General features: G+C 61.1%; 1 protein-coding gene across 5 annotated transcripts; it reads right to left on the reverse strand.

Annotated features, from left to right (window-relative positions):
* Window positions 1-59: 59 nt before the first annotated feature.
* On the reverse strand, window positions 60-27,811 carry DMTN (dematin actin binding protein). 5 transcript variants are annotated; one of them, XM_090056286.1, is made up of 20 exons: window positions 27,763-27,808; window positions 26,000-26,100; window positions 24,198-24,357; window positions 23,412-23,553; window positions 8,973-9,036; window positions 8,425-8,481; window positions 7,373-7,447; window positions 7,009-7,164; window positions 6,775-6,819; window positions 6,534-6,642; window positions 6,197-6,253; window positions 5,943-6,095; window positions 5,544-5,653; window positions 5,342-5,447; window positions 5,009-5,073; window positions 4,719-4,767; window positions 4,066-4,242; window positions 2,902-2,961; window positions 2,542-2,622; window positions 60-2,164 (listed from the first exon to the last, which is right to left on the reverse strand). In XM_090056286.1, the coding sequence occupies exons 6-20, from the start codon at window positions 8,440-8,442 to the stop codon at window positions 2,007-2,009; spliced, it is 1,419 nt and encodes a 472-aa protein (XP_089912412.1). In that variant the 5' UTR covers window positions 8,443-8,481; window positions 8,973-9,036; window positions 23,412-23,553; window positions 24,198-24,357; window positions 26,000-26,100; window positions 27,763-27,808; the 3' UTR covers window positions 60-2,006. The 5 variants fall into 5 exon arrangements, with proteins under 5 accessions (XP_089912412.1, XP_089912413.1, XP_089912414.1 ...); XM_090056287.1 differs by lacking the exons at window positions 23,412-23,553; window positions 24,198-24,357; window positions 26,000-26,100; window positions 27,763-27,808 and adding an exon at window positions 21,183-21,523; XM_090056288.1 differs by lacking the exons at window positions 23,412-23,553; window positions 24,198-24,357; window positions 26,000-26,100; window positions 27,763-27,808 and adding an exon at window positions 20,581-21,068.
* Between the last annotated feature and the right edge of the window lie 18 nt (window positions 27,812-27,829).

Here is a 27,829-nt window from a genome sequence, read left to right on the forward strand (position 1 = left end):
GGAAGGGCCGCGGCGCGCCGCCCGTTCCCGGGCGGGGCGAGGGAGGCGCGGGGCAGAGGGCCGGTAAAGCCAGTTCACCTTTAATGCGAAGCAAACCTCACTCTCACACGGAGTCTCGGACACCAGCAAAAAAGATCCAAGTCGCCCAAAGAAAAACCAAGGGGGAGTGAGCGAGTCCGGAAGGGACGCCCCGGCCCGAGAGAGGGAGAGAGAGTTATAGATATGTCGCTTGTCTCGGAGCAGTGAAAGGCGAGCCAGGGCCAGCGAGTCCCCAATAAATTACATCCCTTACACCCTGGCGGAGGAGCGGCGGGCCGATGGGGGCAGCGGGGCGGCTCCCTGGCGGCCGCCCGGTGAGGCTGGCTAGGAGCTGGGCTCCCCGGCTAGCGAGCGGGGGGAGGCCTGGGCATGCTGTGCACGGCTCCCTGCTCTGGGCAGTCTCCGTGGTGGGTGGAGAAGTGCCGTGGGTCTTTTTCCCCCGTGCAGAACAACTCGCTAAGGATCAGCACCAGGGCAGGTAGCTCGTCCTACCAGCCTGCTGGACACTGATCTGGCCCTACCATCCTCTCTGCTGGCCGCACGCATCCGTGAGCCCTCCTCTCTGCTCCGTGGCCCGTCACACACAAGCATCCTCCAAAGTGCGCCTAAGTAGCCTCCGATGTCCTGCTGCGCATCCCTTCCTCAGGCAAAAGAAAGGCAGCAGCTCCGAGCTCGGGTCAGCCCTGCACTTGCACTCGGATGTGCCTGGACTTGAGCGTTGGAGCAGGGAAACAGCCCTCTGCCGCTGTGCGCTGGCCTGCCCCAAGGCAGCTGTTGCCCTGGGGCATGGCCATGCCTCCGTCTCCTCTGGGCCATGTCCTCTGCTAATGCTCTGGCAGCTGACTGGGTTGCTTTGCCAGCTCCCTCCTAGGAGCAGGCAGGATCAGGCCAGGGCGCAGCGGGCAGGATGTGCCCATCAGCCCTCTGGTTGCATGGCCCCGTGGTGCCCTGCGGCTTGTGGCAGTGTTTTGGTTGTGTGGACCCCTCTGCAAGGGGTCTTCAGGAGGAACTTGTCCCTGGGGAGCTGGCGGGGCACAGAGCAAGGCAGCTGCCAGGGGTGGCACAGAGAGTTGCCCAGGCTGAGCCTGCCCGTGGGCTGCACCCCAAGTCCGTGCTCACCCACTGCCCGGGCAAACTCCTGTGCACAGCAGGGCAGCAGCCTGGCTTGGTGTGGGGCTGAGCACGGGGTCTGCAGCAAAGTCCATAGCTGGCGAGGGCCAGGCCCACTCACACTCAAGAGTTGGGGCCAGGTGAGCTAAAAGCTTTGGTCACGCTACCCAGGGGAGGCTGGCATGGGGGAGCTCGCCCAGGGAGGGGACAAGAGGACTAGGGGCTGACGAGCAGAGCCCCAGGGAGCAGGCTGCAGGGAGTGGAGGGGACAGTCAGACAGATGGATGGACAAGCAGGGAGATGCTGTCCCATGGGCTGGCTCTGACCGAGACAGCAGGGGTGACACCCTCGCTGCTGAGTAGCTTGGGGACACGCAGCTGTGGCAATGCCTGGAGCCCCGCAACACCTGGGCATCCCTATCCTATCTCAATTGCTGTGCTGCGAGAGGCTGCCACAGCCCCCGTCATCCCACCACAGCCCGAGAGGGCACAGCAACAAGCCCACCGCTGCTCCCCTCCAGATCCCCCCTGCACCCGGTTCAGTGCCATCCTGCCGAGCGAGCCCTCTTGGGGTTGGGGGTTTTGCTCCTCCTGCCTTGCTTAGCTCCCCCAGCCCCCTGCTCCACTAAGAGCAGCCATGGGCTGAGTCTCCAAGAGATGGGACCCCAGTCAGCCAGACCATCAGGCATTAGCGAGTGATACCAGTGAGGGGTGCAGAGTGGAGGGGTGCAGGGCCACAGATCCCCCAGAGCCGGGGGAGCGGGGGATCAGTGCTCTCCCGGGAAGGGAGGGAGGTGTTTGTTAGTTAAAACCGGCTCGAGAGCCCTAAAGCGGCTGCGATGCGGATTGTGTGTGACACTAATGGAGATCACAGCTAGGAGGGGCCGGGCCCGGGCCCGGGCTCAGAACAGGAAAGCTTTCTTCTTCAGCTCGTTCCGCTTCCACAGCGCCAGCTTCCCGAACTCCTCGGGGGACATCTCGAAGACACGCAGGAAATCCTCGGGGGACAGGTGCCTCTGCGAGGGGGGCAGAGCAGGGGAGACATTTTTACTCCAGGTTCCATGGGCACGTGTGTCAACACGCGTGTACATCTGCCTACAGGACTTGCTAATTAATAATGGCTCCCAAGGGAGACCAACCCTGTGCCTAAGCCCATCTATACCCACAGGGTGCTCGGTTGTAACCAAGCTGCTCACCCCATGTAGCCTCAGCAAGGACTCGTGTGTCAGGTTAAAACTGGAAGCCGTGACTGAGCTTTATAAAGGTGCAGGTTCAAATCGGGGTCTCCTGTGCAGATGCAGCCCCTGGGCCGGAAGCCTGGCTTCACTCTCTGCCATGTCCTTGCCCTCCCTTTCCACAACCAGTCCCCTAGGGGGGTCAGCTCCATTCATACCTCTAGCCTGGTTCTGTCCACTCCTGGGGGCAGCTTCACACGGCCCCTGTTTGTCACCATCAGCATTTCGTAGGGGTAAATCTGACAGCAAGACAGAAAAGGTTAGCTAGATGGAAACGCTGCTCCCTGCCCTGTCTTCCCCTGCATCGCCACTGCCCAGCCTGCCAGGGCACACATCCCATCATGCCTCCCCAATTCAGGTGGTCGGCGGCACACGCCACTGACGCATGCCCTTCCTGCAAATCCACACCCCAGCCTGGAGGAGACATCTTCCTATAGCATAAGGCTTTATGCAGCCAGTCCAGCCACTGCCAAAGGTGTGCATCATCTGAATCATGGCCCTGGAGCCATGGCCCTTACCGTTTGCTCCAGCATGCTGGGCAGGGAGTTCCCTCTGTCCATCCTCCCCCTCTGGCCGTTCTGCAAAGAGCAAAGCCACAGGACTGGGGCGCAGAGCTTCTCATGTCAGAGTCCCTCTCCCCACCCCACCTTCATGCGACTTGAACGACAGCCGGGGCGACAGGCTTCCCTCCAGGCACTGGAGAGAGAAGTGCTCCAGCCTCATCCCTGCACCTCTGCGGTGTCTCTCTCTGCAACAGGGGGGCCTCCTATGGGCCGATTTCCCTGTGGCCTGCCCACCTGTTTCTGGGCTAACCACCCAACTTCTTGCCTGCCATGCCTTGATGATAATTAATTAATTGATGTTAATTAAAGCAGGAGGCTGCCCATTTCTTGCCCCGATGCCAGGGGGCACCATCTGCAGCTCCGTACCTCCCCTACACCACAGTCTATGCCTCACAGATGGCATCCAGCTGTTATCCACATCACCGGCCCTGCACTGAGCCCCAGAATCCTCCTGTCAGGACCCCTCCAATCAGACAGCCTACCCCGCCCTCATTCAGGCCATCTAGCTCCCCGAAACTATTTTCCCCTCTCGGGTGTGGTCCCCCTGGGACCTTTCGCCATCCTGGTCCTGGCCCCAGCATTGACCAGTTGAGGGTACTCTTTATATCAGGTCTCTGAGTCTCTAGCCCCACTATCTTCTGGGGTCTGCCCTCTGGGCCCTACTAGTGGGTGACCCACCCGAAGGTGGGAGCTGGGGTTAAGGCGCCCTGCCCCACCTTTCACCAGGGTGGTAACTGGCCTGGCTTTTACTGGGGGCTCCCGCGCCACTGAGAGCCCCAGCAGGCCACCCACTCCTGGCAGGGTGCAGTTTTAGGTCATGCCCAGGACCGGGAACCTCCTAGCCATCCCCTACAGCTCCTCTCTTACCTCCAGGATGTTATGGAGCCTCACACCCAGGCAATGTTGCTGCCTCTCCAGCCAGGCAGCAAAATGCCCTGTTTATATGGGCGGCCAGAGCTCCAAAATGGCCACTGCAATTAAGCACCTGCTGGCTGCTTGGCCCCAGGTCTTAAAGTGGCAGGCACCAACAGTGTCCTGCTGCACCCTCCCACAGCTCCGGGGCTCGCCAGACCCACATCCCCGCTGTCCTGCCCCAGCCCCTGCCCTGCCGGTGCCCACCCCCACCAGCAGTTCCATCGGAGACCTGGCACCAGCTCTCTCCTTCGGGCACCCAGTGGGGCAGGAGGATGCTGACCCTGCAGAGAAGGGAGAGACTCTCTCCCCTCCCTGGCCCAGGACACCCCACCTCTTGCTGTGTCGCCACTCCTGCAGTCAGGCATGGGCTTACCTGCAGGCCTGTAAAACACAAAGGAACAAGGTACATGGCCGTCAACCCCACCTCCATCCCTCGCCAGGGAGTAATGCGGCCTGGTCCTCAATGGATGACACCTGGCACAGGCAGTGGCAGACTAAGCTTGTATATTATGCCTCGCTGTACAGAGACATGCAAGGCTAGTGGGGCCTCTGTGACCCTTTCAACCCCAAGGGGGAGGTCTCTATGGGGATGGCCAGAAGGTGGGTACCACTGCCCCATGGATGTTATGTAATGTGGGAACAAGGGACAGCAGTGCAGCAACAGGGTTGCGGCAAGCAGGAACCAGACCCCACTGAAGCCCAGGGGGCTGGGTGGAGTTCCTCTTGCTGCACATCTAGCCCTGGGGATTCATGACAAAGTGCCCCTGACAGCTGTGTTGCATGTGGGAGCTGGTTGGGAGTGGCCAGAGTGGGTACCAGCACTGCCCCTTGTCCTTGCAACCTTGCATTTCTCTTACCTGGGCTCCCCCTCTCACTGCCTGCTGGGCTGAATTCGGCAGACTGCAGCTGCAGAAGGAGAAGGGATGGTGTCAGCAGTGACCCCAAAGGGTGAAAGAGGCCTGGGTTCCCCCACCAGCAGCTCCCCCTGGCTTTGGTCCTTTCCTCACTGGAAGCCTTCTGCCTGCCCCATAGGCATACAGCCCATGCCTGTGCAGGGCAGCACCCACCCAGCATGGGGGCAGGAAGGGGTTCCAGTTTGGAGCAGCTCAGCTTGGTGCCATCTGGAGAGGTGAGAAACCTCCCTTACCCTGGTGAGGGTGCTTCTCCCAGAGGCAGGAAGGGAGGAGGACTTGAAATTCCCCAAGTGCAGAGCTGAAAAAGAGACAGAAATGCAGTCACCCCCATGCTGTTTGCAGGAGAAAGCACGGCAGGGGCTGGGTTACCCAAGGGGATGAGCAACTGGGCTGGAATAGGGGAGCTCCCGGCTCTCTGCTACCCCCAGCCCTGGTAAGAGGTACTGTAAGGAGGTCCCAGTAGGCATCTCCATAGCATGGATCCCACTCCAGGGAGAGGCTTGGGGAAGGACTCCTGGGCTTGGGGAGGGGAAGGGCAAATCTGGTCTGCGCCCGGCCCCACGCACAGGTGTGGAAGGGCGTTCGGTCTGGGAGCGAGCGGGTTTTCCTCCGGATGGGGAGAGACTTCTCCATCTCCTCCTTCAAAATCAGCTTCCCAAGGTTGGAGGTGACCTGAGGAGAGGGAGCATGTGGGTCAGGGACCAGTCTCTGCCCGGGCAGACCCCCTGCACTGTCCCCGAGCACCCCATGGCCCCAGCCTCCCCGTACCTTACTCAGCTCCTGCTTCTGGAGCTCACGCAGGTTCTTCATCTCCTCCGTGAGGTCCTCGTCTTCTTCCTCACCCTTCTTGGAGGCCATCCGCCGTCTCCACTCTGTCTCTGGGGAGGCACAGTGAGAAGAGAAGAGCTAAGAAATCACTGATACCACCCTGTGTGCCATCCAGCTGGCAAGGGGAGTCAGGGGGCAGTTGCCCCAGCTTCAGGGCTATCCAGTGTCTCAAGGGACCTGCTCCAGTCACACACAATCAGAGTCCTGGCTTTTTGGTCCCTCCATCCCCACAATGACAGTGTTTTAAGTCACCAGCACCCATTTTGTTTCTCTTAGCAGGCTCCCATGCCCACATCAACCTGCCCAAGCTTGGGCATCAACCACCCTTCTGTCGCCTACCTACGACTGCCAGGGAGGGAGGGCAGGGCCAGTAGTCCGTCTCGATTTTGGCCGGCTGGTTGGGGTCGGGGGGTTGGGCTGCTGGGAATTTGGAGGACTCGATGATCTGGTCTTCAATCATGTGCTTGCCATGCTGGGCTCCTGCCGGGTGCTCTGGAAGAGACGGGGAGGCAGGATAGAGGGTTGCCATCTCCAAGGACATGTGCCCCAAACCTCAAATCCAGAGCACCCAGCTGGGGCGCAGCTGTGCTCACCTTTCTGCTTGTAGATGGGGGGCTTCTTGTAGATGTTCAGCTCCATCTTGTCCATCTCTGGGGGAAGGGGCAGGTTCAGGGGCCAGGGGAAAACAGGGAGATACATATCACTGAAGGAAAGAGCCAAGGAGCAGGGGAGAGAGGCTCTCTCACTGCAGGCAGCTTTCCCCTTGCTGCATACTGGAGGGGTGGGGAGGAGAGAGCCCGGGGCTGAGTTCAGTTCTGGCTGTAATCCTGCCTGGCAGCAAGGCAGGGCAGCAGTGATTTGGGGTTTCTGCTTGGGCACAGACATCAGGGGATCATGGCCCCTGAGCCCCCGGCAGGGTGTGGGGCATACCAGGCCGGTGGAAGTGGTGCACTCCAGTCCGGGCCATGCTGCTAGTCCGGCGACTAGCTGCCTGGGAGGCACTTCCTGGAGACTTGTTCTCCATCCAGTCCCGGATGACCTGAAAAAGGGGAGACCCAGTGTCAGAGGAGAGAGGTGGGAGGCTGTCTAGTCACTGGCTCCCTGAGCCAGACCCTTGATCCCATGCTGGTGATAAGCAGCTGTGCAAGGGGCAGCGCCTGGCAGGACTCACCTCTGGAGAAGGAGGAGGAGAGATGGACTTGGGCGACAGGGACCGCTGTGGAGGAAAGCAGATGCCAACACTTAACTGCTGCAGCCTGCAGACATCACTAGCATGCAACAACTTTCCCTATCTCAGCAGGAGCCAGGAGCCCCCGGGAGCCAGATGGGAATTGCCCAACATCAGCTGAGTGCCTTGGCCTGGGGGGAGGCCACAGGGGCCCACCCCTACTTGAGATGCCCTCACCTCTCGGCTCCGGGGCAGCTCCACGTGCTCCATGAGGGAGTAGGTGAAGTGAGGCTCGTAAATCATGAGGTCAGGGCGCTCGATGTCCAGGATGGCCTTGTCCTTGGGGATGGCTGCCAGGTCCTTGTAGCCTAGCACCTCATTATCCATTCTGGCCTGCAAAGACGGACAGGCTCCTTCTCAGCCTTGGGCCTCTCCCAAGAGCCCCCGGTCCCTCCCTGCAAGGAACTGAACCCTCGCAGCCTGCGGGGAAGCCGGTGCCCTCCCCCATGCGGCAAGGGGCAGTGACTTGCTCCAGGTCTGTGGTAGAGCGGACTCCCTCGCAAACCACTGCACCGTACTGGCAAAGGGGGGCTGCACTTACCACGATGCTGGAAGGTGATCCTGGGACACTGGACCCACGGGAGGAGCCGACGCTCCCTGGGGAGGTCAAGGGTTGCTGGAAAGCAGGAGGAGGCACGTGTGAATGCCACCTGCTCAAGCAGCGTGGCCGGTAGAGCTGGGGGTGCCAGGGGGAGGGAGGAGGAAGCCCAGCAACGACACCCCCCAGCAAGGCGCGTGCAGGACAGCAATGCCAGGGGAAGCAGCTCTCCGCCAGGCCTTGCTGCACCCTGAATGCTAGTAGGGAGGGAAGCCCTGGGCACCAGGGCACAAGGCAGCTTGGTCTGCTGGTGGCAGGGAGCACCTTCCTGCACAAACCCGCCTCCCTCCAGAGCTGCTGGAAGTGGCCGTATCCCCACCGGGCCCTGCTCTGATCCTGGCCGGGCTCCAGGCATGCAGGCAAGGAGGGAGGGAGGGGGAAGCGTCGCAGGCAACTCCCCTCCAGCATGAATCTGGCTCCATTAGATACCAAGCCTCAGGGTCAAGCCACCGGGGTCCAAAGGGCCCACAGCTCCCTGCCCCCTGCCAGCAAGGTGAGGTCTCCGGGAGGAGCAATGCTGAGCCCAGCTGCTCAGCAGATGTGTCCCTGCTTGCTGCAGTAACCACTAGGTGGTGCTGCCTGCCCAGACTCCAGCAAGCCGGGCAGGGATGCCCAGGGCAGAGGGAGCTGCACAGCCCGGTGGCTAAAGGGCGAGACAAGGAGCCAGCTCTGCTAGGGCCAGCCTGCCCTGCCCTGCTCCTCCGTCAATGCTGCCAAAGGCAGGGGGAACACCCCCTCCGAGACAATGCAACACAGCGGGCAGTGCCAGCTCCTGCCCTCTGCCCTGCCTGGACGACTGGTGCCAGCGCTGTGCTGCACACGCCTGGCATCTGCCAGCTGATGGTCCCAGGCCACTACTCCATGCTGGGCTGGGCTTGCAACGGGGGGTGAGAGGCTCTTGCACCCAACGGCTGGACTCTCCAGCCCCTCCTTGCCCCTGCCCCTGCTCCCACAGTGGGGGGCTGGGGCAGGAGCACCTGTGGCAGCCCCTTTACCTTCTGTAGCCTTTCCATTCAGCTGGCTGCTGGAAGGCCGGGGTCATTCACAGCGTCCTGCAGGGAGAAGGCACCTCTGTTAGCCATGACTGACCCCGGGTGGATGCATGGAGCTGCCAGTGCCTGGCCCCTGGAAATGAACCGGGCTCTGGCCTGAGCAGCATACGGGGTGGGGGCTGGAGGGGGAAGGGGTGCTGGGATTGCAAGCTCCATGAGGTCCTCTCCAGCATCCCCTGGCCCCAGAAAGGAGGGTGAAGAGGTCTCCACTGCCAAGTGTTTCTGCCTCCCAGGACTTTGCTGCCAGGCCAGGCTGCCTGCACTCAGGAGCCTGGCGCCAACGTGGAGTGAGGCATGCATGGTGGGTCTGAAATATTCATCGCCAGGCTCAGCGGGGGGCTGCAGGGACAAGCTGGGGGGGACTGGAGCCTGGCAAAGCTCCAGGGACTGCAGTGCTGAGACCCAGCTGGCTCTCAGCTGGGCCCACGTTAGTGGTTGGCCCTGGGGCAGGAGGGGGCCAGGGGTCGTGGCCTGGTCAGGTGCTCACGTACCAGCAGTTCTGTGTCTCCACATCCCTTTGGACTCTTATGCCAGGCCGTGGGTCACGGGCTCCCTCTGCAATGGGGACGGAGAGGGGGAGAGGTAAGATCCCAGGCATGGCCTGCAGCTGTCCAGCCAGGGCAGGGTCACACGCCGAGAGGGGTCCTGGCATCCACCCAGCACATGTCCAGCCCAGTCTGGCGCTCACGCGGATGGCTGCAGTCCCAGCTTGCTGCAGCTTTGCTGCTGTGGGCAGTGCCTGATCTCAGCCAGCCCAGGCTCCTGGCCTGGAAGAAACCTTCCTCCCCCCTTGAATCTTTCCATGCACTGAGCAGAGGGAGGGCCGCACTTGTTTTGAGCCATTGTTCTCCGCACAATGGGAAGTGACAGAGCTTGGACGCCTCCCAGGCTGCCGGCAATGACACACTGGCCAGCTCCCCCCCTATCCTGCCCTCCCCGCCTCACACCGTATGACAAGGGTCTTCCAGGAAGCCTCTGGAGCAGTGCATGGATGGCGGGGGCGCAGCTCTGCTTGCACTGCCAGCTAACCCCCGGGCAGGTGGTACTACGCCACGGCAAGGGACAGCACAGGCATCCTCGCCGGCTTGCTCTACATGCAAGGGCAGGCACAGACAGGGTGAGGCGGGCACGAGGCTGGCTGTGCCAAAGGCCGCCTTGCTGTTATCTCCACTCCTCTGCCTCTGGTGCTGACAGGGCTAGACCCTTTGCTCTGCCTTCCCACCCAGAGGTACCGCTGCAAGACCTCTGGGGGTTACTGCCAAGCGTGTGGGGCCAGGCCTGCGGGTCTGATGCGCGTTACCTGAGGCTTGGTGCTGAGGAGAGGGTCGGGCGGCCTGGCCTCGGGTCCAAGCCGCAGGTCTGGCGAGCCCCCTGCGCTGCATGCGCGCCTCTCGCATGGGGAGGTGACACGTGACGGAGCCGCATGGCCGCCCCGCTCCCTGCCAGCACCTTATCAGATCCACAAGTGGCGTCTCTGAGTGCTGGAGCCCCAGGCCCTCCCCACCCCCCGCACGCACCGCGCTCGGGTCCGAGAGCTGAAACCCAACCCTCGTCCTTCAGACGCACTTGCCTGCCAGAGGCACCTCCGATCGATATCCCCCCGACCCCAGGCCCAGAGCGGGCGTCCTGGCTGCCTTTGTGACCTGTTATCCGCTGCAGGATGTGGACGGGAGAAACTGTCCCCGAGCAAGCTTGGTGTGTGTGTCAGGATGGGGGGTGCTGGTTTGCACATCATCACTGTTCAGCTGTGAGAGGCTGCAGGCCTGTCCCAGTTTCAGAGAGGAAGGAGGTGGCTCGTCCTGTGTCCTCAGCTCATGGCATCCAGCACCTGCAAGCCAGAGACCTCATGTGCTCCAGCATTACTGGGGTCCACTTGTTTCTGCCTTCAAGGCAGCCCCTGGCTCTTGAGATGGGGCAAGAGGAGCTTTGCCTTAGCAGGGAAGTGCTGTCACTGGGCAGGTACAGCTGCCTTCTCTCCTCTCCTCTCCTCTCCATCCAGGAGCAAGGCTTGCTCCAAGCCTTCCTGCTCCAGCATGCAACTGGAGCTTGCTCCATCCACTCCATGCATTGACCTGGTATAACAGTGCTTCCAGGAACGGTGCAAAAAAACAGACCAAAAAAAAAAAAGCGTCCTTCTCCCTCTGCAGCACTGTCCCGCGGCATGGCTGCCGTCCCTGTGTCTCTGGATAGGATGTCCCAGAGACAGGCCTGCTCCTCAGGATGCACAGAAAGAGCCCCATGTCCCCCAGCACTCACCCCTGCCAGCACCTCTGCAGGCTCAGAGAAGATCCAGGCCTGTCTTTGGCCAGTGGGACTCCGGGTACCCCGCTGCGGGCAAGCATGCCAGGTCCAGCTATCTTCCTTCCAGCCCCGGGAGCCAGCAGACGGACAGATATCCTTTTCTATACATGCCCAAGGTGTCATGCAGCTTTGGGTCCCTCGCTACTCCTACTGCCTTATTGCAGGAGATCTTGTTGCCTGCCTCCCTCCCAGGACAGGGCTGGGACCTGCGGTTCAAGAGGGCTGGTGAAGTGCACAGCAGCCCTCGGCAGGAGGCAGCAGGAAGGGCAAAGGTCCGCTCTGTCTGGCAGTGAAAGCCTCTTTCTCTGTGCGCGAAGGATGCTGGAGAAGGATGCGTTGTCAGGCTGAGCATCCGACCAGACCGGTGTCCATGAGCTCAGACTTTCCAGGGGCCCTGCTGCTGGCAAAGCCAGGGCTGGATTCCCAGGCTCTCGGGGAATGGCTCTGCAGAGGCTGGGATCTGCCTGGAGCAGATTAGCAGAGCCCTCCGGGTTGGCCGGCGGCGACAGGAAGCCAGGCTCTCGTGGCTGCTGATGGGAGCCGCAAGTGGTCGGGGCATAGGGCTGCTCAGCACAGCTCCGGGGTGGAGGCCCAGTCCATTTTACCGCCCTGCTGGTCTGGGTGCCTGGGGTCAAGCAATCCAGACCTCCCCCAGTGCCTGTGACAAACCCATTTCACACCCTACCCTGCACCCAGCACAAGACTCAGCATTAGTGCCTCATAGCTAAGGGCAAGAGGGAGCACCAGCTGCCTGCCTCCTCTCGGCTCTGGCTCCTGTCTTCATGCAGGGCCCAGCCCAAGGCTGAATGCAGCAGGCTGTGAATGCATCAGAGAAAAACCTTCATCCTCAAACTTTTCCTCCACGAGCCCGTCCCACTCCTTCACACAGCCCTAGCACACGAGCCCCATTTGCCTGCACTGGGCTGTCAGGGTGAAGCCAAGCAGCTGCTCAGGCCTCCTGTACAGAGCGACAAGTGGATATTTTTAGATGATAATCATGTTACTGAGCATAATCACATCATGGGAAATTGCTCCAACCCTAGCAGCCCCCAGGGCCTGTGGCTGCCGGCTCCCACACCCTTTACCCAGGGCTCCCGCCCTGCTCCCCAGGACGGCAGGGCAAGCTGGAGGAGAATGATAGGTTTGCAAGAGCAGCGTCTCTGCCCCGGGCCTCTGGAGCCATGTGCGCACCAGCTTAAATGAGGTGGATCAATACGAGGCAGGGCTGGGCTCGGTAGGAACCCACTGGGCTGGAGCCTAAATGACCCAACAGATGGATGGGCAGAGGGGAGAAGACAGACAGCAAGGCAGACAAAGAATGGGACGAGCACCTGGATAAGGAGATGGAGATGGGGAGAGGGAACGAGAGAGGAGAAGGGCAGAGAGCTGACAGGGCCAGAGAGATAGGTGTTGTGGGGTGAAGAAAAGGAGCAGAGGGGCAGAGTAGGGGAGGGCTGTCCCTAGCCCCCTGCCCCTTCTCACGCAGTCAGGCTTATGGCTGTCTGCCGTGCACTTCTGCACTATCAGGAGCAGACAGATGTGCCGCTGCCCAAATCAGCAGCTGGACTCTCCATGGCAACCTCCAATCTCCCAGGGCCAGTGATTCCAGCAGCCCAAGCCCTTCTTGGCAGGCGCAGGGCCCTGAGACCACGCGCCCAGGCGCCGGCTGCTGGCACCAGAGATAAGGCCGGGTCCTGCGTGTTTGGGATTCTGATTGCGGGGCCCGGGGTCCACGTGCACCGGGAGCCGGGCCGGTTCCACCCTGTGCCAAGCCTGGCTGCAAAAAAGGACCAGGCAAAAGCCAGCTGGGGCTCGGCAGAGCTGGCTAGGGCCGTGACTGCCGCGGCTGACCTGGGCTCCGTGCCATGGCGTGGTGCTGATGGATTTAACAGAGTTCCAATGAATTCCAAGGGGAGGGGGCTGGGAGCAGGAACCCAAACCTAAAATGATGTACAACCTGCCATGGAGCCCATGCCTACCCCGCCCTTGCCCACCTTGTGCTCCCTGCTCCCCCCAGGCCCTCTGCAGCAGAGAGAAGCTGCCGGGGATGCCAGGTCTTCTGCACAAAAAAGGCGGGCCACCTTGTCAGGGCTGGGCTGAGTTCACCAGGAAGGAGCAGAGCGCATGGCCCCAGCTGGACCAAGCAGGAGAGAAGGGAGATCTCTCCTCCTCCTACCCGGCCCCAGGGCACAGACCAGCCCCAGCCCCGGGGCCTCCCAGCAGCTTGGGAGACCACTGAGCTTTGTGCCTGGTTGGGAGCCTGTCCAAGCCATCAGGGCTCACAGGTCTTATCTACGTGGACTCCTTATAGCTAAGAACAAGCCAAGCAGCCAGAGAGCACCAGCTGCCTGCCCTCCCTCTGCACAGAGGCCAGCCTGAGGTCTCTGCCCCGTGCTCAAAGCTTGCCCGGGGTCGATCTCGGAGGGGCACCTCTGCCTCTACCCTGCCAGAGAGAGGCATGCTACCCGCACAGAGACAGTCTGTGACCAGAGCAGGACACAGGCTGTGGCACTCACTGCCACAGGGCAGACAACAAGAGGCAAAACCCCTCCTCTTCGAGCTTTGCATTCACAAGCTCTTTCTCGTACTCCAGAGAGCCACACCAGAGCAAAAAAGGCCAGGCAAACGCAGACACAGGAGGGCATGGAGATCGGATGCACATACAGAGGCACGCCTGGTTCAAACACAAAGGAGTCAGGACGCATGGTAGAAGTGATATCTTTTATTAAACCAAGTAGATTTTTGCAAAAAAAAAAAATTCTTTAATTGCAGTCTTTCGGGCGCAAACACCCTTCTTCAGGCCTAGGAGAAAATTAAAGAATTTTTTTTGTGTGCAAAAATCTAGTTGGTCTAATAAAACATATCACCTCTACCACGAGGCCTGATTCCTTTGGCTTCTAGACCAATATCGCTACAACCTGCATACCCGATTCAAACATACCCACCCCACTCCTATCAGGGGCTTGGGCTGCTGGGGAAAGTGCTCCTGGCTCTGCTGCCCAGCCCTGAGGCAGGGGCTGGCACAGAGGATGCTTCATGCACATACTGGCCTGTGGCATAAAGGGCAGGATTAGGGAGCAGCACAGCACAGCACAGCACAGCGCCTTTCAGAGCGCAGTGCCGGGGGTGGAGAGCCAGCGTGGGGGCGGGAGGTCCGTGCGGACGGCGGGGCTGACATGATTTAGGAGCCTGGCTCTCCCCTGCCTTTGCCCCTTCAAGGACTTCTCACAGCGGCCAAGCCTGTCTTTGTACAGACTAGAGGAAGGAGGCCAGGACAGGAGCCACCACCAGGAGAGGGCTTAAGCTGCAGCTCGGGTCCTGCCCTTCCTCCGTGCCCTCCTCCCTCCCTCACTCCTCCTCTGCATGGGGACTCTGCCTCTGCCTCTGCCTCGCGTTGTTCCTCTCCCCTGGTATTTCACCAGCAAGGGTTGCTATGGGAAAGACTCTCAGCTATAAACCACCCGGGGACAGGGAGAGGTCACAAGCTCCTGCAGCAGACGGGGCCCGCAGCCGGCCAGCCCATAGGGTGCGTGGGATGGGGCTAAGGAAGTGCTCGGGGTCTGGGCAGCGAGGGACAGGGCTAGGGGACATCCTGTATGGAGGCTCCTTACACTCCCAGCTGATGCTGTGCCCTGTCCTGGATGGACCCTCTGCTTCCCAGCCCAGTACCCCAGTGCTCTGGCACAGGGCAAGGCTTCCTCTGTGCTTCGCGGCCCCATCCCAGGATAGAGGGGAGACAGGTGCCTTCAATTAGACATGCTGGTACCTTGGCATCGGGGCTCCCCTGCCCTCCTCAGCCTCCTCCTCAGCCCACTCCCCCTCTGCCCCAGGGGGATTAGGGCCAATATCCTTTTGCGGGGGGTAGGGAACAGGGAAATCCTCACCATCAGCTGCAGTCTGGAGGGATCCAAGCTGCCTTCTGCCTACCCCTGCCCCGAGCATCAGCAAGAGCAGGGCTGGACAGGGACATACTTGCTGACAGCACTTCCAGGAAAGTGAGCTGCCTTGTAGACACACACACGCCCCAGTGCATGTGCACACACACACACACACACACACATGCACACGCACACATTTGCTCGCACTCAAGGGCTCAAGCAGGTCCATGGTGGGCAAGGCCTGGCCCTGTCCCCTGCACACGAGGCCTTCCAGGTGCAACCATAAGCAAGCCACAAGCCCTTGGCATTTCTGGGGCACCTCCCGTCCAAGGAGCCCCGAGCCCTGCCGCCGCATAGGGAGCTCAGCTTCGGGGTGTCCTGGGAGGGAAGTAAAGAAACGGAGGCCAAGGCAGAGGGAGGGACTCTCCCACCAGCCATGGGCACAGCCCCTGTGAAGCCAGCGGGGGTGAGGCTGGCACAACTTCCAGCTTGGCTGCAACTCGGGAGTGCCGGCACACGCTCGAATCCAGGTCTGCGCCGTACCCACTGCCCCCCCGTGCCTGCCTCTCCCAAACAGATGCTGTCTCAAGTCACCCGGGCAGCCAGTCGCTAGGTCAGAGAGCCCCTACTCCGTGCAACATGCTCCTTCCACCTCAGTGCTGGGTCCCTGCAGGCACCCACGTGCGAGAGCAGGGCTATATCTACCACCACCCCTGACCAGAGCACCCCAAGGACTCTCTTCACTCGGACTCAGTGATGGTCACCCCCTTTCCCCGATGGGGGACCCTGGGCACACTGGTGTGTGTGACAGAAGCCGATGCCCCACAAGTGCCAGCCTAGTGCAGCCTGCGTGCCGTCAGCCTCTGCCCGTGCCGGCATGACCCCAGCTTCAGCCCCGCTGTGGCGAAGACGGAGGAAGGTGCATTCGCCACCGTGCCATCTTCACTGCTGCAGCCTGGCTACGCTCCAGCCCCCCCCAGGCTTCCTGTTGATGCACACCGACCCAGCCACCGCCTCTTCCCTCCCCGACCAACACCAGCTGAGTCCATTAGGCACAGCCTCACCATGAAATCTTAATGCTGCAATTGAGTGGCGATAATAGCTTGTAAATCACCAGGCGGGAGACAGTGGCTTGCTCTCTCCTGCAGTGCAGCGCGAGCAAGCACTAGCCAATACACCACCCACCCAGCCTAGTGCCGGACGCCCTCACCCACAGGGCGGGCAGCACTGGTGCCTCTGCCCTGTCCCCTGCCCGGTGCATCCTCAGCCAGCAACCATCCTGCTCCAGAATGACGGGCAGGGAGCAGTCACTAGCTCAGGGCAGCCTGTGCCCATGGAGCAGCCTGGGGCCGATGGGGTACTGAAGGGGACAGGACCTGTGAGTTTGCCTGAGCAAGCACAGTGCCAGCTGGGCCCTGTGCAGGTGAGAGCAGGTGAGAAAGCAGCAGCCGCTCTGCCCCCCGGCTGAAAGGAGACCTCAGCGGCAGCCAACAAGAGCTGTGGCGGCCATGCGGAGGAAGGTGGTGCTTGGCCAGCCCCAGGCAATGATCTAGTCTGTTGGATGAGCTGCCTACAGAGACTGGGACGATGCAGCCGCGTCTGGCCCTGCAAGCTTGCTTTGCTCCACCCTGCGCAGCAAGGCGGTGGCACTGCCACGGGAGACACAGACCCAGGTCTATCTGCATCCAGCCCTGCTTTCCTTCTCTGTCAGGGGGCTTGCTCTTCTTTTGCTCTCAATTTATTCCTCCCAAGCTGTTTAACATCACCCAGCAGAGGTGCTTGGCTGGGGGGCGGCTCTTGTGTGTGCAGCACCCTGGGCAGTACAGCGGCTGGGCTATGTTTCCCCGACCAGGGAAGCTTGCTCACGGCAGGGTGGGTGGCATGCCAAGACTGACAGCTCCCTTCCAGCCCACTCAGCTGTGTAGGTGGCTGCTAAGCACTGAAGCGACAGGCTTGTAGGATCCCTGCCTTCAGCCAAAGGGGCCCAGTCTCTGCCTTCAAGCGGCACACACCGGCAGAGCCCGCACCCTGCCGGCTTCTGGGCAGCACATGCCATTGATAAAGTGGCTGCTCCCAGGCCAGGCCCTGTGGGATAAGTATAGCTGGGCTGCACGGATCCCAGCTGTAAGACACGGCCTCAGACCCACAGCTTGCAAGCACAAGGCATCACTGCTGCCTGCTCCCACAGACCCAGCACAGTCATTTGCACGCAGGAGCTGAGACAGGAGGCAGGGGGCTCTGACTCTCCTGATCCCCCCCCATACCAGTGCAATGGCCCTGCTCGGACCAGGAGCACAGCTCCTGCGTGGCCAGAGTCTGACTGTGGCCCTGATGCCCTTTTAGTTAGCCCTGCGTGCTGGAGAGGGGGTGGCCGCGGTGCAGTGGGGCACGGAGAAGGCCCACGTGACATGTAATCTGGGTTTAAAGTGGGATTAGCCTGCTCATCCTCTAGGCGAGGCGCCGGGAGGCCTCTGCTGAGAGCATCTCTTTGGTGTGTGGGGGAGAGGAAGCAGGCCAGGGCTTGGTGCTGGGGCAGTGGAGGGCCACTGGCACACCCAGACTGAGCGCTGGGGGCGTCGGGGGCATGTGCGTATGTCCACAGTAGCCAGCCCCCAGCAGCCTCCCTTCCCCTCCCCACATCTTGGGACGGGGGCACCCAAAGCACCCTGGGGCCACAGGAGGAGGCAGGGCTCCCCCTTCCTTTTCTGAGCACCGTGGGTAGGCTCATCTTTTGGCAAAGGCTCGGCCCTTATTTATTGCAGGGAACCAGCACTTGCATCAGCTGGGCTGCTTGGCTGTTAGACAGCTGCTAACGCAACCAGCTCCTGGTCCCAGGCAGCTGCAGCCTGCGGCGCCGTAACCCCGCTCCTGGGTGTTGCGCTGGCACTAGCCCCTTCTCTCTCAGTTTGCAGGGGGCCAGTCCACACCTGCGGTGCCTTGCACTTTGTGCATGCCCTGTACAAGCACCCAGCCGAGTGGCACTACCTCCACTATGTACAGGGCCCTTCTCCAGTTAACCCTGGAGTCTGGCACCTGGGGGAGGCATTGCAATCCCAGAGGCTTGAGCTCTCATGGCCAGCCACAGCAAGGCAAGGCTGGGAACAGGCAGCCAGGCAAGAAGGCCCTGGTGCCAGCAGGCTGGCTCTGTGGTGGGGCTGGGAGGCAGGAGACAGGCCCGCTATTCTCCAAGGCACTTCAAAGCCAACCTGGCTCCCTCCGGGCTCCCGCAGCCCCTTCTAGCTTTACAACCTGTTGGCAAAGCTGCAGCGTCAGCAGAACCCGACCCTGGGGGGAAGGGCTGGGCAGGCAGGGGCTGAATGCTTGGCCTCAGCCCATAGGGCCCCCTGGGACCCCCCAGCACAGGGGCGGGGGCTCATTCTTCAGCAGGGCGAGTTTCCCTGGCAGGCCACTCCCTGCCCGAAGCACAGAGCAGCAGTGCCTTGCTCACGCTCCCAGCCTGGTCCCCGGCCCTTATTACAAAGCATTTGTGTAGCACATTGCAAAAAAATACACCCAGGCAGGCACAACCAAGGGCCTGACGGGCACCACCAGCGCTAAGCCAGCGGGTCGCTCCAGGATGGCTAGCTGAGGTAACCAGGCGGGGTCCAGCAGTGCAGGCGCTGCCTCTTTTCAACGCTGGTGGGAGGTCCCCAGGGATTGGGAGCTCTCTCAAGAACCAGGTTGCACTGAAAGGGGTTTAATGACCCAGGGGTGCATGCTCCGGCTCTGAAACAGCCCAGGGCTGACACAGCCTCTGGCTTCCTCTGCGGGGAAAAGCCCCAGCAGGACAGGCTTATACACACATGCCTGTGCATATACACCAGAGGTGCAAGTCCATGCCACGCCTGAGCAACATTTCCGCCCCTGTCCGCACAGCCATACCCTCCAGTGCAGACAGGGCCAGCAGAGATCAACCCCCGTACAGTGAGCCCAACCGAGAAAGGCCAGCTCTCCAGCACAAACCAGACCAACAGTACCAGGGTAAAGCAAACCCTGTGTGACCTCCTTTGCTCACAGGGAGCAGTGGAGTACCCAGACCTGCCCCATAACCTCTGCCCACCTCTCCCTCTCGCTGCTAGGTGGCCCCCGCCAGCCCCACCTTGGCTCTCGTCACCGAATGGGGTTCCTGAGCCGGCAGCCTGCTGAAAAGCAACGTGGTGCATGGAGAGGCGAGGGCCTGTTCACTTCTTTCCTGTAGGGCAAGGTGGGTGAACAGAGCCACAAGCCCTCAGCATCACCCCCTGGCTTTGCCCTTGCCAGGGACAGCGGCACAAACCCTGCAATCAGCTCCGAGATGCTCACTCAGTGCTTCCAGAGGCTTCCCCAAGCTGCCCCTGTGCCTGCACACCACAACCGCACGCTCCACAGGGCAGGGGCTTGGACTGCCTGCCATGAGCCTGAGCACGCCAGCGCCACGCAAAACAACACAGGGATGATCACCAACCAGGCCGACACGGAGACGGGCGAGGCTGGATTCCAGTAACGATCACCCAGCCAAGCCCAGCCCCAGCGAGCTTCATGCACAAGAACAGCAACAGAAAGAGGGACATGGAAACGGTGGCCCTTGGCAGGCCTCCACTGTCCAGCATGGCCAGTCCCTCCCATCCTCATCCCAGAACCAGGCCAGCCAGAGCCCCTGCATCCCAGCAGCTGGTGCACCCCAAGGAGCTCTGCCCTTCCTTACCCACCCACCGGCTGGACGGCCATCTCCAGGTGTCATGGAGCGGCTAGACCAATCCCTTCTCCTCCCGGTGTGGTGCCAGCAGGTCTGTACCAGCTCGCTGGACCAGAGCCCTAGGGATGCTGTACGGTCCCAGCCCACCGCTGGAGCAGAAATCTGTTACAGGCCAGAGTGAAATCCCGGAGCTGTGGGACTCCAGGTGAGGCTGGGGTTGGAGCTGTGTCGGCTCCAACACACCTATCCCTATGAGCAGGCCTGGAGGCCTCAGGCGGAGCTGGGTACGTGAGAAGGCCACCCCTGCTTCCTGATCCCATGAGCATCCCCGTCCCACAGTGAGCCAGGAGCCCTTTTTCCTGCAAGCAGTGGGTGTCCAGCTCTAGGACTGGCCTGGCATCGTGGCCCCGCTGCCATTGAGCCTGCCCCCTCCCACCCAGCGCGGGTCCTGGGGTGTCCTGCTTTGCCTCTGCTGGAGCAGGAGCGGAGTCCAGCCTCTGCTGGCTGATAAACCCCGGGCTGCCTGCTGCTGTCCACTAGCAGGGATTGCTGCGCTGGGGTCCCTGGCCTGCTTGGACCCTGCACACTTGCTGCCCACTGGCACAGCTGGGGCTCAGTGCTGACCCAGGCTGCTCTCTGACCTGTGACCTGCAGGCCAAGGGGCCAGAGCCCTTGAGACATCCTCTTCTGGCCCTCCAGCTCACTCTGGAGCCCATCCACCGCCTCCCTCCTACTCCTACATCTTGCTCACTGCTTGCAACCCTCTGCTGCTCTCCTGCAAGTCTGGGGGCTGCTGGTGCTCTGCTCAGCCCACAGACAGTCCTGGGGAGGCTGCAGGCCCTCGATGCATGTCCATCGCAGCCCTGGGAGCAGCAGGGCACACAATGGCATTGCCAAGCACAGCTGGAGGAAGCAGGCTGCTCTATGGGAGTCTGCAGCTGGATGGGGGGGGCATGCAGCTGTGAGGGCAGCATGCCCCACTCAGGGCGGGGGACACACAGCTGTGAGGGCAGCATGCCGGGCTAGCGCTTTCCTGCTAGTCACTAACACACATCTCAGGAGGAAACGGCTATCAAAAGGCCCAGCCGGGCAGCATTTCTGGCCTGCCTGCCATGAGTGCTGGGTGTGCCCTTGCTGGGTGGGGCGGGAAGAGCCAGGGCTTTTCTGTGCCCGCTCAGAAAGGCAGCTGGGGAAGCCGCTTTGCTGTCAGAAACCAGGGACATCCCTGTTCCTCTCCAAACATACCGACTCCGGGGCGCGGCGCAGGACTCTCAGCACACACCGCTGCTCTGTGACCCCATCAGTTGTTGCTGCCTGGTCCAGCATCTCGAACGGCCCAACCCCAGGCGTCTTACTCCACGCCAAACCACTCCCAGACAGCAGTGCCCAGCCCCAAAACCCTGGCACAGCAACCCGCCGCCAGCGCGGCACGATCCCGAACCTCACTGTGACACCCGAACCCCCTGCCCCCATTATGCCCGGGGCACTTATGGGAACTACGCCATTTGTGATGCCCAACCTTGAGGCCTCCACCCCAGTCCCAGATGCCTGGGGGAGCAAGAGGCCTGCTGCAAGCCAGGGGCCGGGGAGCGCAGATGAGCAGCCGAAGAGGAAAAATAAATCAGGGGAGGGCAGGAAAGGGGTAAGAAAAGCAATGAGAGAAGCATGAGGCGAGCAGGGCAGGAGGAGGCACCGGTGATGCTACCCGCAGCCTCCCTGCCTGTGAGCGGGCACCGGCGTGGAATGGCATCTGCCTGGAATGTGCCTCCCGCCCCTTGCCCCCGCCGGGCCGCGGCAGGGACCAAGTGCAAGCTCAATGAGGTAGCAGAGCTGAGCGCTTGACTCACCCAGCTGGAGCTACCGGAGCCTCTTCCAGGAATCCCGCATGGCTTTCCAGCCCGAAAAACAAGCCGCGAGCAATAACAACAACAAGCCCCAGGAGCCCAGCGCCTGCTCCCCTGCCTGCAGTCGCCTGTCTTCCCCTCCTTCTGCCTCCGGCTTGGCAGTATTAGAGCCAATCCAGCCGGTTGTCCTTGCTGGGTCTAGCTGCTGCGCTGTCGGGGTCTGGCTGAGAGTGTGCTAGTCCCCTGCATGCTCGTGTGTGTGGTGTGTGTGTGTGCGTGTGTGTATCTCCCAGCCCCAGAGGCAGTGCCTGCAAAGCCCTGAGTGGTGATAGCGGGGTGGGTTTAGGAAGCCAGTCAGAGAGAATGTGTGTGAGTGCATGTGTTTGCGTGTGCGCGCACCACTCCCCACCTCTCCTGCTGGCTCAGACCATTTCTGAACAAGAGGAGAATTAGCCAGCATCATGACGAAGCAGTATTTGTGAGAGGTGACTGCTCTCGCGCCCGCCCGCCCTGCCTCCCTCTCGCAGCGCGACCTAAAACGACACCTCTCAATGCATATTGTCAGGCTCCTTCCTGGTGCCAAAAATAAGGCAGCCAAATTATTGGAGGGGGTGGGAAAGAGCTACCGGCAGAATTTCTCCCCAGAAAATTCAGGAGACGTCACGTCAGATGACACATCCTGCGCTGTGGCTGGCTGGTGTGGCTGGAGAGCAAGGAGGACGTACGTGTCTGGAGCACTGTTGTTGGGCAGCCACTTCTGGGGTGGAACGGGGTGGTTGGCTGACCACCAGGAGAGCTGGTGCCCTATCCCGGGGAAACGATGCCCTGTAAGGAACTCGCTCATCCCACGACAGACCAGGAGCTTACCTGGCAGCCCAGCACCAGCCTGCAGCACTGATTCCCATCTGACCCAAAGGCAAGAGCGTCGGCTAATGGATCGCCACAACAAACTTTGGCAGCCGCTCCAGTTTCCCTGGACAGTCTCCCAGCCCAGCCCTGATCGGGGCCAACTCAGTGATTGGGATTTCTCTCTGGCTGAAGGTCCAGGTGGAAACACACTTTGCTTCTGCCAGCTTGCAGGCTCCCGGTAGATGCCCCTTCCCTGTTATATGGCAGCTCACAGGGAGAGCAGCGGGTTCCCTGCCTGCGCCAGGCTCAGAGGCTCCAGCAGGTCAGGTCTTGTGCAAAAACCCCTGCCATTGCAAATCGCAACACAGACTTCCCAGAACACCCCGTGCACCCTGAAGTACAGTGGAAACAGAGCCAGACGCAAGGGACTGGACCAGGGCAGTGGCACCGAAGGGTTTAGGCCAGAAGACGCATGCTTCTGCCCTTCCCCGGCCCCCAGTGTTCGAGCCAAGGCAGCTTGGGCGGTGCTGGACGTCCAGCTAAATCCAAGGGCTCCCTCTTCAGGAGTTCCTTCACCACAACCACCTCCATCCAGTCTCCTTGGCCATCCCTCTCCCTAAAGAGCCAGCTCTGGAGTTGGGGTGAGAAGGGAGGACTGCAAGCTGAACGCTTCCCCAAGCTCATCTGCAGCCACGAGGAGAGCCTGGAGGTCCTGCCCATAGCCTAGCACACCCTGAAGGATGCCTAGGGGAAATGGGGCAGGTCACAGGAAGAAAGGCGTGCAGGGAAGCCCTTGCTCACCAAGGGGTGATGGTCATAACAATGACAGCACTTTGCACTTCCCGGGCACTTTTTGTCCAGGGGCTGCTCCCAAAGTGCAGAACCACTGTTAGTCCTACATAGCCAAGGGACAAAACAGACATGCATTTGCCAACCTGGTGGGGCTGGAAGAGACTGGGGGCATCCTGTCTCCCATTGCGTACACCTTGGCTATCATCTGACCGCACGCTTTTCCCAGCTGGAATCCTTTCCGCTGCACTCCGGATCCGACCCCATCACTCTGGAAAGCGGCCCGCACCTCCAGTGCCCCATGAATAATCGATGGCCCACATGTGGCATGGCAGGCAGATGCATGCTAACCCAGTTTCTCAGGCGTGAAGAATGCCGCAAGGCCCACTCACGCCAGACGCCTCCCAGCCCGAGCACCCAGACAAAGAGCTAATGAAACGAGCCCAGAAACCAGAGGTGGGAACTGCAACCCAAGCAGCAGGTGCACCCCCATCGACGGACCCATAGGGCTCTTGCCAGGTATGGGGCTCTTGCCAGCGCTGAGCAGACAGGGCTGCGTTTCAGATTGGCCTTCCCACCTCTGGGTTTCCTTACCAGATGCTGTGATGGGCAGTGCCCCTTGGCGACTGGCACTGTCCCCTCTGCAGATGCAGGGTGCCGCAGGGTCTCTCAGCAGGGACTTGAGGGTTTCGGAGGAGAAGCCACCGGCAAAGTCACCGAGCCAACGCAGCTGTGTCTGCCAGGAGAAATCCGCCAGGTGATGTGCTTGCTCAACCAGGCTCATCTCCAAGCCATTCCTGGGCCAGGTGTCACTGCGGGAGGGGGTCCCCAGAGGACAGCAGGAGAGGGGTGGGGGCAGGTTGGAAGAGGCATGCCACTGAGCCCCTGCCGGGAGAGGGCTCCTTTTGCAGTAGTTTGCAGCACAGACTGGCGATTGGGGAGGAGTTTCTGTCTCCCTCAAGATGGACACAGAAATTTGTGTGCGGCGTCACACGCCTATGCCATGTCCCCGTGCCCGGCACACGCAGGAGCACTCTTCACCCAAGCAAGCACACAGATCAGCTGGCACATTCAGGCTGCCCCAGGCATGTCCATCGTCTGCGTGCATCTGGAGACGGGCACGCGCGTGCTGCCCCACCGGCGCACACGTGCACAACCGGCACCCGCCTTGGAGCTGAGTGAGCAGACAGGTGCCCCCAGCTCGGCAGTGCTGAGCCCTGCACACCCCTCTGGTAGGCCAAAGCGAGCCGTACCCCGACCCCAGGCTCCCTCCCCTTGGTGCAGCGAGCCCGAAATGCATCCTTCTGGGTCTGACAAATGCAGCGGGCGCAGGGTGAGCCGGAGGCAGAACAAGAGAGGAGAGCAGCAAAACAGACCTACCTTTAAGGGAGCGCATCCCCTACTGCAGGCAGGTTTGCCCTTCCACGGGGAGCCATCCCTGCTCCCAGCATCTCCTCCCTCCGCCGCACTGCACGTTGCTACGGCGACCGCCTCCCTCGGCAACCTGGGGCTGGAGTGAGCAGCAGCGACGGCAGCAGGGCTGGAGGCGAGGGATAAATTGCAGCAGCAGATCCTTATGGCTCCGGCAGACTCCTCAGCTGCAGAGCACGGGTGTTGCGGGGCACGGGGAGGAGGTGGGGTGACGGCTGAGGTTCTTCCCTGCACCCAGGGGTGCCTGGGGAGGCAGATCTCCCCTCCCAGGACATGCACAGCACCCCGCAGGCACCTTCCCTGCTGCATGGGGGAGCTGCAACTCCAGGTTAGACCCCCACCCCATTGATTAGTGTAACAGGAACCTCCCCTGCACCACCTTCCCCAGCAAGCCCCCATCAGGATGAGCCCACGCTGGCACCAAGCAGCTGGGAGTCACCACGGGAAGGACTGCCACGGCACATGCTTCCGTACCTAACTTATACACAAGTGTCCTATATAGGGCTGGTGAGGGATACAGCCTGCACCTCTGCGCTCCCCCTCCATGCATACCCCCCATTTCTCAATGGGGACAAAGCCGTACAACGGGGTGCGTTCATCTCACAACACTGGGATCCATCATACAGTTCAATAGCACCTGGTGCACACATACACAGAGGGTGCCGTGCTGGAGTGATCCCGACACACCTACACGCGCGTACCTCTCCACACACAAACCCACGCTGGTGTGAGCTGTCTGCCATACACGGAGGGTGCTGTGCTGCTCTGGCCCCTACGCACATATGCACACCCTCACTTTAGTGGTAGCTGTGATGCCTGCTACTATTTCAGCACTCCCTCTTCTCTTCGGTCCCCTGTAAAGGACAACCCCGGGAGGTAACCAGGAGGAAGGAAGCCTGACTTCTCAGGATTGACACTTGGAGTGGCCAACAGTGGGCTCTGCCTGCCCTGTGACCAGAAAACCCCACCACCTGGCAGTGCCCGCTATCTGCACAAGGCCTTGAATCTGGGGCACAGCCCCCACAGCTGTCCCTGCGAGTGGCCAAAGTGGCGCACCTGGCACAGATACTCGGGGAAGGGCTTGCTCTGCATGTGAGGGGAAAGATCCCAGCCCCCTCCCCTGAGAGCCCAGAGCCAGAGGCCCAGCAAAAAACAAGTGATGCAATGAATTGCCTTTTTCACTCCAACCTGCAACCTGCTGGTGCCCCCTGGCGCCTGAAACTGGTGGGACAAAGCAGTGGGCACCGCTGCAGGGAAGGAAAGGTGAGAGCTGCCCTTGAGGGGCTGAAATGCGGCGTTTCACTCTGTGCAGCAGGCAGGCGTCATCCTTAGAGATGCCAGTGCTTGTGGGCAGCTCCGGTGGAGTTTGTCCTGCTGCGCAGCATTCAAGGGCATGCCTGCTGTGTGCGCCCAATCTGTGTCAAAACATCTGGGTTCTGGCTGTGGCATAAGAGGCCACCTCCCCATGTGACGCTGTCACTGACTCCCCCCCTCCCCCCAGTGCAATTGTCATCAGTGCACAGTGAGTGTGAAAAGTGGTTGTTTAGATCAGGTTACCCCCAGGACACCTCTGATGTGTCTGGCAGTGCCAAGGCTGGGCCCGTGGCCTCCTTTGTCCTTCCCCTCGGCACTGCTCTGGAGTCTGCCTGTCCCAGAGCCAGCAGCTGCACTCATCAGATGAAGCCCCCACCATCAGGTCACCAACACAGCTCATGGGGAGTTGCATTAAAGACCACTAAGGGAGCACTTACCTCCTTCACCTGGTCTCCTGGGTCCGCAGGGCTCTGCCCAGGTGGTGCCATGGATGTTTTCATCTCTGAGGTCTTCACCCTGCCCACAGATGTCTCAGCAGCTGGGGGAGAATCTGCACTTACCTGGCCAGCCAGCAAAGCCACATGCCTCTGTGAGCAGCAGCGAGTTCCCAGCGCTGCTTCCTCAACCCCAAACCTGTTAGGTTTGGATAGAGCCAGCCTAAACATGAACAGAGGCACTAACGAGCTGGCAGGGGCTGAGAAGATGAACAGTGATGGAGGTGGGGGGAGCTACCTAGGCACCAATGCCCCCAGCGTGCCCAGGCCCTGTGCAGTAAGGTGGAAAGCCATGAGCCCAGAGCCCAGTTCCCGTGAGCCAGAGCGAATGAGGCCAAACCGTTCCAGTCATAATGATCCAGCCACGTCCGCACAAAAGCCCAAGTTATGTTAAGGCATCAGCCCCGTGGCGGGTGCATGGATCTGGCTTTCCCAGCCCAGCCAGCCAGGTGACAGGCTGGATTGGAGAAACGCAGCTTGCAGAGAGCCAGGGAAATGTCATCTGGGATTGCCACCTGTACCCATTGCCCCTCCGTCCGCACCAGTCCCTGGCTGAGAACCCCCTTTGAGCAAGCCACAGGCCTCTGTGGGACCCCCTGCGTGACATTTTGCTGAAAGCAGAGGGGTGCACCCAGGATGCTGTAGGATGCCAGAGTCCCCGTTACTTTCCTTCCTTTCCGGCTCTATCTGTCGTGTTAGCGTCCAGGCCTGGAGGCTGGCAATGCCTGTCACTGCGCGGAGTCCGCCGTAGATGGTGGGAACTCAGAAGGGCCACGGCTACTTGGGGACTGTCTCTCCCAGCAACGGTCACATGTGTCTGCCCCCCAGGTAACAGGGGAACCCGGCAGAGCCACCTTCACGGCTGGGCTTCATTCCATTTGCAGTGCAAAGCTCTTGGACCTGAGCGCCCTTGGTGACTACACACGGTCCAAGGCAATACTGAGCTGCCCAAGTGCCCCGCTCCAAATGCAACCCCCCCCAGTGACCAGCCTGCCGGGGCCTGAACCACCACCACTCCCCCGCCCCGTGGCTTCAGGCCTGCGATGCTTGAGGCTGCCTTGCTGAAGGGCGAAGTCCCGAGTGCCAGGAGCTCTGCAAACTCCCTGCCCTGGGTTGTGCCCCCTCTCCGCCCCGCGACAGGGGCTGGTCAGCCTGCAGGCTCTCTTTGCAGGCCCCCCCGCACTCGGGGTGGGTGGCCTCAGGGGAGACACTCCCAGGGCTCAGGCTCGTCTCTAATTTGCCGCGCCGGCATCTGCTCTTTCATTCCGCCGGAGCCGCATTCCCAGACTCCCTGCCCCGCTAACTTTATTAATTGCATGAGAGGTGCCATTATTACTTCCCTTTCCAGCGAGTTAATCTGGCCAGCATTGAGACCCTTCCAGTCCCAGCTGGGTCCCCGGGTACCTCCCACTTGAGAAGCCCCCTCCCCACACAGGCTCACACAAGACCTTTCAAGCTACCAGCCAGGGTCGGCGAGGAACTAAGCGGCCCGATGAGAAAAGCCTTGGGAAAGACATTTTGCTTTTAATATGGGGGCTCCCGTGCGTCCCAGCCTGCGGCCGGGTGGGACACCCTTGACTGCACTTTTTGCACAGAAGGACATTCCAGTCCCCACCCCGCCCCCGTCCCCCCAGGTCTCACCTCAAAAAACAAGAAAGAAACAGTGTGAGTTTTTTCTTCCCTGGCCATAATTAAAAAGGACTCACCCTTCAGACTCCATTCTATATGGGGAGGTCAAGAAGAATGAGAGGGGAGGGGAAACACCCCCCCCCA

The sequence above is a fragment of the Crocodylus siamensis genome, chromosome 6 (assembly GCF_052110815.1).
Source record: "Crocodylus siamensis isolate JL-2025a chromosome 6, ASM5211081v1, whole genome shotgun sequence".
NCBI lineage: Eukaryota > Metazoa > Chordata > Crocodylia > Crocodylidae > Crocodylus > Crocodylus siamensis.